At 41.0% G+C, this 13,328-nt stretch overlaps 1 protein-coding gene across 1 annotated transcript; it reads right to left on the bottom strand.

Moving 5' to 3' along the window:
- Positions 1-775: 775 nt before the first annotated feature.
- Positions 776-6,062, bottom strand: C7H2orf69 (chromosome 7 C2orf69 homolog). Its single transcript, XM_030952809.1, has 2 exons — positions 5,708-6,062; positions 776-4,235 (listed from the first exon to the last, which is right to left on the bottom strand). The coding sequence occupies exons 1-2, from the start codon at positions 6,041-6,043 to the stop codon at positions 3,396-3,398; spliced, it is 1,176 nt and encodes a 391-aa protein (XP_030808669.1). The 5' UTR covers positions 6,044-6,062; the 3' UTR covers positions 776-3,395.
- Between the last annotated feature and the right edge of the window lie 7,266 nt (positions 6,063-13,328).

The following is a 13,328-nucleotide window of genomic DNA, read 5'->3' as shown; positions in this document are numbered from 1 at the left end:
CTGCAGGGCTCAACAAAGCTGTGTTCCAGCATTGTGCCTGCACAGCCATCACTTTAACTGCCAGCAGCTTCTCAAGGTACTGGCACAGAGAATTACTGTGCTGATGCCTCCTGCCATTTCTTGGGTCTCCATTCACAAAAGGGAGGTGTCAGCTTGGTATTCTCAGGCCCCTTCAACACTCAAGTGTAAATTTTATATTCATGCTGCCAACTTTTGCATTTGCAGAGATCTGACTAAATCAGTCCCAGATGGGAAGAAGTTTATCAAACTTTTTAGCATTTTAGATTCATACAAAATAAAATTATTTCAGTCATCTGGAAAAGTTCATAGAATCAAGCCTTGCTTTAAAAGAATTTAGCAGTTTACAGTTTAGTACATGTTAGCATGTAATACGAGAACACCAATCATTACTAGGTTCTACTATGGACTGTGTAAGATTGCTCACTCCAATAGAAAACAGAAGTGTCTTGAACTACAGCACTATTAGCAGGAGAGCCACCTAACTTTAGGCGTTTACACCTAAGCCTATTAAAAACTGCCTTTACAGTTAATGTTGAAAAATGGGCATATGCAAACTATGACCCATTTTATCCTAACACAGAAATGTCCCACCCTTGGCTGCGTCATGCCAGCTTTCCTGTGTTTGTGAGATGCCAGTAAGCTGTTTTAAAATTATGGATGGTGACTACACAAATACAAAGCCTCCTTAAAGAAAAGTCATCAAATAAATCTGATTTTTTAAACTAGGTCTCCACAAACACCTGCTAAAACTTAATCCACAAAACTGCACATTCCTTGTTTAATGGTTTTGTACTCACATCAAAGTGGTTTCACCCATTAGAAATAGTTTATTTTCTACATAGTTTGCAAAATTTATTTTTAGCATGCATTGTAATGAATGACAGAGGCACATTCCAACAGAGTACTACAGCTGTTTAAAGAATGAAAAACAACCAGGCAGTTTTCCCTCCACAACACGAGGTCTCATAATAAGATTAGTTTTACAACAAAGTGCCTATTCTTCAAAGTAATGCAGCAACACTTGAGCCTATTTAACAGTTATTGTAGGCAGCCTCCATCAAACAGGTTAGTATTATTTTAACAGGACAGCCATCCAGAAACTTTTGAAGACAATGTCAATATTTTAATAGCTATTTCCAAAAGCTTGCAGCAACGTAGTTCTGATGTTTTGGCAGGCACAGAATTGTTTAGAAATTGGTCTCTGATCTGCAGTGTTATTGGATTGGGCAAGTGTTAGCACACCCAGCTTAGCCTAGTCAGTCTGAAACTGAGAGAGCAAAAGCAATAGAAAGTTCTGGGGTTTTTGCTGGTTTACTTTTTAAAATACTATTTTGTAAGGGGATGGTTAAATATATTTCAAGCCATTTAAAGGCTTTCTATTAAAACCACTTCTTTAGGTAACCTATATTTCCTTTACAGAAAAATTCCTCACATTTGCTGCAAATGTTATCAAAAGGACCATAAAGGGAAAAAATGTTCCTTGAAACAAATTAAAGAGTTGTTATAAGCCTACTAAGATAGTAATCAACAAATAGGATTGAACGAAATCTCCAAGAAACAGCCTAAAATAAAAAAGCAGATGGAACTAAATTTCAGGTTCTTCAGTTTGTTTGCATGTTGCACTTTTCTCCATCAATTAAAACAGATTTCTTTTGATTAACTAGGTACATTAATCTAATTATTAGTGATAGAGTTCTCTTTGAAATTGTAAGATGCACACTGTATGCATAATCCTTTCTATCACCCTTAATATTTTGAGTGTTAAGAAAATTTTCTTAGGAGTACAACACACTTTTCTCATTATTCAGTGATCATTGATGTGCTCAGTTTCTCCCAAAAGTTGTCTACAGGGAACCTTTTAAGTTTTAATGATGCCAACAGAAGAAACTTCCTTTCCACAGTGTAAGAGTCACAGGAAACAAGGAGCAAGGCAGAGATGTCATTAAGCCATCAAACACAGAACCAAAGTTGAATAAAATGCCTTTTTTCAGAGCTTAGCCACAATTGTTTGTGTAATCTTCACAGAGGTTTGCTAACTTGCTTTTGTGTTCCTATACTTCTAGGAAATCCAAAACCATTTGGAGTTACTGGTTCATTGTTAATAGTTGCAGTTGTCTCTAAGAATGATTCTGAGCTTTGTAGCTAAATGGGGAGTTACTTGCAACAGTAGAAAAGTTCCATTAATACCATCATTGTCCATCTTTCAGTATTTCTTCCTTAAGTACACTCAGGTTTGGTGTCTGAACCAGATTACATCTTTTGTATCAAATCTGGCTGGCTTTCTATTCAAAGGGGTTTTTTTCTGTGGGAAAAATTAGGCTCCAAAAAGAAGGTTTTTGGATGGCTCTAGAAGCAACTACTAGAGTAGAGCAGTACATTTAAAGGAGATAATAGATTTTAAAACTGAGGCATTTTGGAAGAGCTACAGTCAAGACAGTCTGAATTTTCTTAATGCAACTTGTAATAGATTATGTGCTTATGGCTTGATTAAGAGCAACATCAATGCAGCAATTACCAAGTAAAACCTTGCCATCCCAAGGTAGGGATGTCACCCCTTGATGTGAAAACAAAGGTATTTATTACTGCTGGTCCTTACAGAAGTTAGCAAAGCAACAGCAAGGTATCTTGAAGCACGAACAAGCTACACCCTAATCAACATTCCTGGTTACTTAACATAGCTACATCACAATTTTCAAGCCTCCAGGTGAAATGGCTGTTTACTAGCAGATACTACACAATTAATTAATCAAACTTCAGAGTGACAGAAATGGCGAGGCGCACATAAGGAAGAGAAATGTATTGGCACTATTATTCCAAAGGTGAGTATTTCTGACTTTGTTTCAAACAGGAAAAATGTTACAAAACTGGAAGATTTAATTACCTAATAAAACAGGTCTCCACAAAATATATAACTACAATCAATTTCCTTAAGCCAAAAAACTAACCTTACATCTGTTATTGACAAAGAGCAATAATTTTAGCCCTGGAAGCCATTCAACTGAAGTATCCACACATCTGAAATTCCCAAGTACTTTAAAGTCCCATTAAATGCAGTATATGACATTAGACATCCAGGACTAAAAATTCTGCCAACAGTTTAAGAATAAACATTCACATTTAACAAAAACCATGCAGAGGATTGTTCTTCATAACACTTTTTTCCCAGGAATCAAAAAACAACATCTGTTATAGTTATGGGGTCCCAATAAGCCTTTTTATGCTACAGAAATTTATATATAGTATCTATTAGCAACACAGAACTGATTTAGTATTCTGTTTAGAAAGCATCTGCTCAAAGCTGAAAATCTAGATGACAACATTTACAGTGTTAAAAGTGCTTCTACAGAGAATATACTGTTCATATACATACAGTCTCAAAATACTTCATGAACTCTGAAATGGTTGTCTAAGGAGGGAACTTCATCAGCAAAATGCAGTTGATCATTTATTTCCACACCAAATTCTTCAAGTATCTGTACAAATTTCTCATGCTCTCTCCCAATCCATGACCTCATTGTGTCAAACACTTGGTACGGTGTAACGTGAGCATGAACTTTAATTCCTGTCTCTGCAAGTTCTTTCAGCATTTCAGGGTAAGTAACCCAAGTGTTGCTTCCTCCCGAGTGACCACCATCCAGCCAGTAAATTGCTTTTATGTTTTTTAAGAAGGCATCTGTATTCTTGTCTTTTTTGGCTTCCTTCAGCTCATAAAGCAGCTGGTTCAAAACCACACAGCCTTTACTGAAGCCAATCAAAGTAAAGGATGCTGCACCTACAGCAGAGGGTACCATGACGTTGACAGCAGAATTATTAGAGCATTCACAATCTCTCTCCCTTTCTTTGGACGAGCAGCCATTTGTTGTAGGAACAGACTGTGGCTGTGATTTACAAGCAGCTATTTTTGCATCCTTGCTGACACCATGCACACTTTTCTGGGACAGCAGAATATTCTGAGAGAGTCTGAATGCATTAACCAGCAAAGCATGGAGATGCTTGAAAGCTCCAAAGTCAGCGCTGTGCTCTGGTGCTCCAAACATGTTACTTGTCACAAAATTGTCATAACAGCTGAATTTGTGCAGGTGCATTCGAGAACACTTTATGACCCAAATAAAGCTATTGGGGAACCGGCGAGCCAGTATGGTAGCAACATTTTCAAAACTCCAGTGCTCCCACTGAAAGTTTTCTGGGTGGCAAGACATGACGTCATGATAGTTCTGAAAAATTTAAAAAAATAAAAAAGATGCATTACTACATTGTGAAAAGATTCAGATCCAATGTACTCCTATCTATAAAGGACAAAGGAGTACTTTTTTATGAAACGACTGTAAAAAAAACCCATGCATTACAGGCTCCTACTGTCTAAGTTTGCAGAACAAGAAACACATAAAACAAACTGGTATATTTTGACTTGCTTACTTTATTATTTTTACCACATATTTTTAATAACCTCAAGATGAATACAATAAAGTCAGCACATGAAAATATTGATAATTTTTGTTGATTTCACACCAAAAGAAAATCATGAAAGTCATGAAATCATCAAAAGTCATGAAAGAACCTCATGTCTGAAAACTTTATGGCAAAGAATGCCAGTTTGTTTATTTTACTAAGGAATAATGAAGCCATGTGCAAGAATGGCAATCAGACAACTCTCTGTAGGCCATCCCAATCCTTAAACTAAAAATCCACAAAATTCTGCATCTTTACCTGACAGAAGGGAAAGCCTTTTCCCTTGAAGAAGAAGGCACTACCCCTGCTTTTGAGAAGCAGTAATGACAATAGAGATTAGCTGGCTACCAGAACACATTATGTTAGAGAGGTCGACCACATGCTCGGGGACAGCACTTCAGAGTCTCTGCAATTTCTTGCCAACTCCAGAGACCACAGGTGCCTTCTCAGGACAGCCTGAGAAAGCGTCAGTGCCTGTCGAATTCCCAAAGGGCAGGGTTTGGGATGTCCATACACCTGCACGGTGCATTGCCTGGGGAGAATAACTGGGCACCTTATTGACACTCACTGCCACGCTTCCAGACACTGCCATCCCTGTCACTGTCACCCTCAGGCAGCGCTACAGGGCTGGAGTGAGCCCAGAGAAGGGCAGTGGAGCTGGTGAAGGGGCTGGAGCACAAGTCCTGTGAGGAGCACCTGAGGGAGTTCAGCCGGGAGAAGAGCAGGCTCAGGGGGAGCCCTCATTGCTCGCTCTAAGTCCCTGAAAGGAGCTGTAGCCAGATAAGCTCGGTGTCTTCTTTCAGGTGACAAGAGGACACAGTTTTAGGTTGTGCCAGGGGAAGTTTAGGTTGGACATTATGAAGCACCCTTCACAGGAAGGGTGAATTGCCCAGGAGGTGGTGGAGTCACCGTCCCTGGAGGTGTTGAAGGAAAGACTGGACACGGCACCTAGCGCCAGGGTCTAGCTGACGAGGTGGTGTTGGTCATAGGCTGGACTTGAAGATCTCCAACCTAAGTGATTCTGTGAGGACGACTCTCCTCCCTTCCACTACCGCTCCAGCCGAGGTTTCCGGAGGGCCCGTTCCCGCTCCCTGTGCCCGACCGTGCGGGACAGCGAGATGCTCCGACGGCCGCGGCGGGAGCCGGGCACTGCCCACCCGCACAGCCCTTCCGGCGCCGCTTCCCCGCTCCCGCTCCCGCCCTGCCGCCCGGGCCCCCATGGCCCCGCGCTCCGTACCTGCACGTCCCCCGGGAAGTACACGACGTGGTGCTGCGGTGACGGCGCCAGGGCCGGGCCGCGCGGAGCCGGCGGCGGCAGCAGCAGCAGCTCGTTGGTGCGGTGCGGCTCAGCGCCCGGCACCTCGGGCAGCCGCAGCCACGGCGGGCTCAGCCGCGCCGCGGAGAACCCCCCGCCGCTGCCGCCGCCGCCGCCGCCGCCGCCGCCGCCCGCAGGCCCCGCGGCGCAGGCGGCCGGCGCCCTGCAGAGGCTCATGGCGCTGCCCAGGCACAGCGCGGCGGGGCCGGCGAGCCCCCGCAGCAGCGCGGCGGCGGCCGAGCGGCAGCGCCGGCTCATGGGAGCACCGCTCCGCGCGCCGCCCGCCCGCGCGCCGCGCACGCGCACCGCCCCAGCCCCGCCCCCGCGCACGAGCCCGCCCCCGGCCCCGCCCATCGGACCCGCCCATGGTCCCCCCAGGAGGGACCCGGCCGGGGGCGTCGCACGTGTGCCCGCCCCGCGATGACGTCACGAGGCTGTTCAAAAGGCGGCGGCGGGAAGCGCGCGGGGCCGCGAGGGAGCAGGTGCGCTCATACCGCCCTCGCGACGGTGCCTGAGCCGGGAGCCCTGAGGGAGCCGGGAGCCCTGAGGGAGCCGGAGCGCCTGAGGAGGCCTTGGGATAGGGCAGCGGCCGCAGAGCCTCCGCCACAGGGCAGCGAACCCGCGGGGTGTGGGGCTGTGGAACTTACAGAACGGATCTAGTGCTCCACGTGGAGCAGTTAATTTCCAAACCGGCAGGTATGTGCCTCCTAAAGGTGCTGGTTGTATGAAAAAATGTAAATAAAAAGATAGCTTTGAAATGCTTGCTTTGGGTACACTAGTTCTGCTGCACTGGAAGAAAAGCTTTCACGTGTGCTGGTGAGAGCTCTGTATTTTGCAAGGCAAACAAAGCAAGGAAACAAGTGTTTTCAAGATTCCTTTTTCTGGAATTTTGATATTTCACATATTTTTTCCTTTATTCTACTTTCCTAGTCTACTTAAAACTACTTGTATGCAAACCTAGAAAACTCCCAAATACCAACCTGGTCTCCTGTTAGCTGAGCCGCTCAAGAAAGGAGAGTTAATTAAGCACTAATTGCTTAATTAAATAGGTAAACTATTGACGGGTTTCGTCTTGTTGGAAAATTCAATAAGGAAATATAGTGACATTAAGGTTATTTGTCTGTGTAGCAAGCTAGAAACCAGCAAAATACTTGAGTGGCTTATTGACGTTTATAGGAATAGCAGAGATTAATTAAAATTTTGGTGATTTAGGTTTTTTATTAAAACAGGGTTTTTTTTGTTTTTCTTTTTTTAATCCTAACTCTCCCGACATTTTTGTATGAAAGTTATTTTTGATGTGGTTACAGCTTTTTTCGCAAAGACTAGGAAAAAATCCGCTGTTTGGTCACCAGCAGATGGCGCTGTGCGGCGCGGTTTGCGGAGTCCGTATCGGAACAGAAACACTCAGGTACTCACTTCGGGCTTTTCCCGAGCACATCCTCTTTCGCCTGGTTTGAATTTTGGACATATTGTTGTGGGATGTTTTCCAGATATTTTTTCCTCTGTGAACGTGCCCTAAGGCTATGATCCGAGTGGAAACTTTCACAATCCCTCTGCTAATGAAGCAAAATTATTTAGGAAAAAATCTCTACCTCCTTCTTTCAGCTGTTCATTTCTATTCATGGAGACAGATTTTCTCAGTCCAGTTTTGAGCAGTCCATTCTGACACTAAAATTTAATTAGGTGGGCTAATGGAACCTTCTCACTTCTGTCCCCTACTAGGTACTCTGCTGAAGAAATATTGCATGATATCTTCTTATGCACATGCATGAGAAGAAACTAGTGCTCTGCTTTTCTCATATGAAGCAGATAATTTCCAAAAAATGCCTACAGAAATAGAGGAAAATAGATGTTTGGAAAATATCTCTGAAAATCTGGGTATTTGGACCTTGATTGCTAAGGTTTGTTTGCACAGGCACAGTTCTATTATGATTATTGATACCTGATGAAAAAGCAGGGATCCACTGGAGAGAAGTGGTCAGGAAAAAGAAAGTTTTAAATTTGGTAATTATTGCTGAGAAACATGAATAATTACTGTCAGTACTGTGAAGAAAAATCTGTGCTCTTCTCCTCTGGTGGCCTATATTCTGTCCAGTGGTTTCTGCAGATGAGAGATTAGCTTGCCCAGAAGAGTTTTACAGGCATTATTCACTTTGTGGGGATAGTTACAGTAACCAAAGGGCATGCTGGTACTTCTGCCCAGAAATACTTATTTAACCATGGTGTGTTCATGATGCAACTGGGACCAAGTAACTAAAATTAGTATGTAAAGTTTTAGACAGGCTTTCATCTTCATCCAAAATACTACATGTGTCTTATGGGAGAGCATGGAAATTAGTCCATATCTTAGTCAGAATTCAGACACACACCATGACCAAAATTGTGGACTTGCTTTTGATTATAAGAAATAATGGTGCACATGACCTGTTTTTCCCTACTTAAAATAGAAAGCACTGCTTTATTCCCACTCTGAAGAAGGTCCAAGAAATCTTCTGTGACGTATTATAAATTGTAATGGTGATTGAGTTTGCTTCCAATCTTTGTCATGTGGCTGTTGCAGTATGCAAGTAGATTCAATAACTGAGTGTATTAATCCTTACACATATCACCCAAAGGAAACACGAAATACTGTATTTTTGAGAGGCCTTTGTCAGCCTTCTTGTTTGTCCTTTTCTCTGTGATGCCTCATGTCTCCATTCTTCTGTTTACTAATTCTTTGCTTGCTATGCTCTCTATTATTGTAAAAAGAAAGACCTTTTCTTTTTACATGCTACTTCTCTTAGCATGTCTGCTCTTCTTTGCCCACAGCAGCCCTCACAGCTTTCATACACAGGATCAGCCACTGACCTCTGAGTTGCCAGTAGAACAGCCTGTCCTGCATGTGCAGTTCACTGCCCAATCTTCTCTCCTGTAGGTAGGACAGGGAGTAAAGTGTATAGCATTTTTTTAGACTTTGCAAATGTTTACCCATACATCTCAGGGAGTTTGGCAGAAAGAATATGTATCATGGTTGATTAGCAGTGATGACAGACATTTATATAAAAACTAATTCCTCTGGAGAGAACTAATGGCTTTTTCACCTCTTCAGTATCTGAGTTCCCACATAGACCCTTGGGATGTCATTTGTTTAACCTGTCAGAGGCAGCCAAATCTGCAGTTTCTGAGTAGAAAGGATACACAGCAAAAGTTGTCTTTGCTATACTCAAGGCAATTTTTCTGAAATTGGCTGTGTTTCATTGCCTTTATAGCGTGTATGCTAATCCCGATCTTCCAGTCAGGGCATATAGAAACAGCATAGAATAGAATTCAGGTTCTATACATTTTTTTAGATCAAGAAAACAACCTGTAGTTTGTATTAATTATAGCACTTAAATGAAAGCATTTTAATAAGTGCTTCACCAAAAGTGTAGGTGAAGAACAACTATCTGCTGATGTGATATCTTTAGCCAAGTATTTAAGGTATTTGAATTTCTATATCTTCATATGTAGGAGATGCAATATTTCAGAAGAACATGCTACAGAAAAACATGCTTCCTGCCCAACTAATGTGCAGTGTATATATACACATATTTGCATATCTGTGTATTATATTTTAGTTTCCTTTTAAACATTTTTCAATGCATATGTGTTGAAATTGCTAGTTTGCATTTTGGCAGAGAATGGGAATAGCTGTGAAAACACCTGTTAAATACTGATGGGAAACTCCTTAGCAGTTGATACCCACCTGTGCCTTTCACTAGTGAGAGAAAGTGCCAGGCCTGGCTTGTCACTCTCTCAGGTACAGTAACACTTCCAGGACTGAGCTACCTGCATCTGTGGTGAAGTGTGCACAGAGGGATTCTCAGTGGCTGCACAGTGATGAATGCCCAGGTCTTGGCTTGTAGTTCAATTAATGGCAACAGTTCAAATGAAATTACAGCTATTATGCTGCATTGTAAGTACTAAACAATTTACTTCTGCTGAAATTCCTACTGCCAGCTCTGCCTGCCAGCATCCATCTTTTGTGTGGGTATAAGATATTCAGAAGATCATAGCGGAGAATAAATCACTCTCTGAGCAATTTACTGAATTGTATGAAAGTGAGAATAAAAGCTTTTCAATAATAGAGAATAAAAGTTTCTTCTGTGTCAGCTGTGTGGACAAGCTGCTAAAAAACAGGATATAGGATCTTGGGCTTTTTAGTGCTGAAAAAATCAGAGTGTATGAAGTATTTGGAAACTACTGTACTGTTTAAAACACCTTTTTCTCTTTTCTGTTTCCCTGTGGAAATTGGTTTTGTTTAATCTTGATTCTGTCTACGTTTCTAATACCCTTCTATCAGTCATTTTCATTGTCTCTGTTGGCTGCTGTAAGTGAAGAGTAGGACTTGCAGAGCAAATAATCTGGAAGAATTGGGAATATTGATGAATTAATAGATTAGGATTATTCAAATGAATGCCTCTACTGAAGGAAAACTGGGGGAATTCAGCTTTTATACAGTGTGTTTGAACATAGGCTGGAAGTTCAGTGTGATGACTACACACTGGAACCTGCATGTGCTGTCTCTGTCCTGCTCAGAAGACACAATGAGTAGAAAGGGCCGGAATTGCTTTAACAGAAAAATTAAGAGCAAAGGGCAGGAGTTCCTAAGAAAAAAAATTTGTAGTTCTGCTGTTCATAGAACACTGACAAGTTTCTGTGCTTTGCAGTTTATCTAAGTGTACAAAAAACTTAGGATTTAAGGAAGCTCTGCGTTGCCTGGTGTAAATCGATATAAATTAGGAAATCTGTTTGGAATTTAAAAGAATGCACAGTGGCCCAAGGAGTGTAATAAAAGGGATTTTTTTGCTTAAAGAATTGGACAAAGCTCAGTCCCATAGTAATTTCTGCAGTTTGAGGTTTGGCAGTGAAAGTTTGAAATTTTGGCTTGTGTGTGCTTGTATCCCAATTTCCCTTCTTTCTTCTTTTCCTTAGAATATTCTGGTTTTGTAGATGGGTATATTGCAATGTATTCAACATATGCCTAACTTCTGACATTCCTTTTTTTAATTTGGGTTGCCACATGCACAGAAATAAGGTCAGAATTTGGCCAAAGACAGTATCCTTGCACCATGAGTTTCTGGAATTTATACCACATCCACTCTAGTTTTTCCTTCCAAAAATGGTTTGAGATGCTGCTTGCATGGTACCTTACACAAATAGTAGGCAAGTAGGTCCTCAACTTGAAATAACTTGTTTGTCAGAGAACAGTATTTTCTTAGGAAGAGTACTGCATAAGCTCAGGACTCTGTGCTAGCTCATTTGTTTATGGCATGCTGATCTAAAAAATATTATTCAAGTAGAATATGTTTATATGAAATAAGGGACAAACTTAGCCATATGATATCCAATGGATACAGATTCTTCAGCTTCCAGTTATATTCTCCCATATGTAATGAAAATGGAAATTATGTAACAGGCAATGTTTGTTACTTTACAGTATCAGGCAATCCTTCATTGCTCTTAATGCAAATAATCCTGTCACAGTCACTACTTCATGTGGATGAGGAATTTCCCTTTTAGTTGTAGATAGACTTGGAATATTTTAGCACATGTAATACATATAAGGTTGTAAGTAAAGGTATCTCTGAGTTAAATTATTATTAATCAAAGTATTTAAGCACCTGCTTCTGTTCAGCTTTATCAAAAGATTTGTTTTTAAGTGCAGGCAGAAAATTATATATATGCTTGTGCAGTACGGTGAATTGAAGTTTTTGCTATTTACTGCATACTCGAAATCTCAAATTTTTATCTTCCTCTAGAGCACAAAAGTAGTCAAGCAGCAGTGGTAAGTTTCAGATAATGCCTATAACAGTCTGTTTTAATTAAAGAGCTCCTTTTGATTTGTTAAGAATGTGTCTATTTTTTTTAAATGTTCCTAAGGAGTTTTTAACTCTTATCCCAAAAGAAATTTCTGTGATTAGAAGGTGAAGCTTATTTCCCACTTGTCTGATGTACAGGAGGCTATATTTAAATATGAAAAAATACTTCTTTCCTGTAAGGGTGATGACACACTGGGCCAGGTTTCCAAACTTGGAGACATTTAGATGTCCTGAGCCGTCTGCCCAAGCTCAAGCTGCTATCAGAAGGTGCCTTGGTCTAGATGTCTCAGGAGGCCCCTTCCAGCTTCAGCCCTTTTGTAGTTCTCTAATTCATCTCAAGCAAGCACATGTGACACCTGAGACTGAAAAACATATTGCAGGCTGTGTTGGCCTAAAGCTAAATCTACCTGTGATACAAAACTTGTCTAATCTTCTTACTTGTTGTTCTAAGGCCTTGTGATGTACATGCAGAATGATGTTTTGTTCTGTTAGGAGGTTCCTATCCAGACATCACTCAGCTGCATTTGGAATAAAAGCCCATCTTCAGCATACCCAGTGACATTCAGTGTTTCTAGCTGGTATAGGTTTGCCCCTTTGTGTTTTTCTGAGGAAAAAGAGCCAACTAAAACCACAAATCAAACAAACATTAAAAAAATTCCCATATCACCAAACAAAACAACTTCTCCTTAACTGATTATCAAGATTTATTTCGTGCTACCTTGGGAGAACTTGTTTTGGTTAAATCTAGCAGCGGAAGCAATGTGACTGAATTGCAATTGACTGAAAAGCAATATGAATTGACAAATTTTGGCAGGATGCTTTGGCAGAAGTGGCTGCCAAACCCCCCACCCCCAACAGTTAGATGATAAGAGGGTGGATGTTTTCTGCCTACCTGGATCATGGCTTTCCAAAGCCTCTGCTTTGGCTGTGTTCAGCCTCGTATGGCCTGAAAAGTTCAGAACAATAATTGCCAGAGTACTTTTGTGTGCATATCTCACAAAAAAGACTAAGCTGTAGGATCTTTTATACAGCATTAGCAAACACTGCAGAAGGCTTCAACAGGAACAGGTGAGAGGACAATTTCATATAGTCCTACTATAGCCACTTGCAACAGACAGCTGAAATCCAGGGATCCTCAGTGAAAGGATGCAGATACTGATACTGATTTAGAGCCAGAGGTCTTTTTGGAAGACTTTCTCATAAATGGGTGCCTCTGTTTAGTCTGAAATGCTTCTTTAAGCTGCAGACAGTTTTCATTGTGTCCCTTACTGAAGTTAAGAAGCCTCAGTTCTGTGATTTATTTTTTTAAGATATGAATTCTTAAACCTGAGTTAATAAATGAAACCATAAATGCATCTAGGTTCCTGGACCATTTAGTACTAATTTATTTAACCTGAAAAATGCTTGAGGAAAATAAGCAAGAAGGGTACTGAACTATATTTCTCCCTTTTAAGAAACAAGGATTCCAATATACTTTAAAAATATATCCTCTCAGAAATTTAGTTTTTATTGAGAATGGCAGTGTTTGGATCCATTTTAAGAAATGTTATACATAAATAACTTTCTGTGAGAAGAATACATGATTTTCTTCTGTAATCACTGCTTTTAATTTTCTTAATGCACTTTTCACTGTTGCTTTGTCCGAATACATTTTATTTTTGTTCCTCTAGACAGGATTCTGCCACAAGCATTTTTAAATCAGA

Source organism: Camarhynchus parvulus, chromosome 7 (genome assembly GCF_901933205.1).
Source record: "Camarhynchus parvulus chromosome 7, STF_HiC, whole genome shotgun sequence".
NCBI classification, from domain to species: Eukaryota; Metazoa; Chordata; class Aves; order Passeriformes; family Thraupidae; genus Camarhynchus; species Camarhynchus parvulus.
The sequence above is the reverse complement of the archived record's forward strand: the minus strand, read 5'-3'. Positions and strand labels throughout refer to the sequence as shown.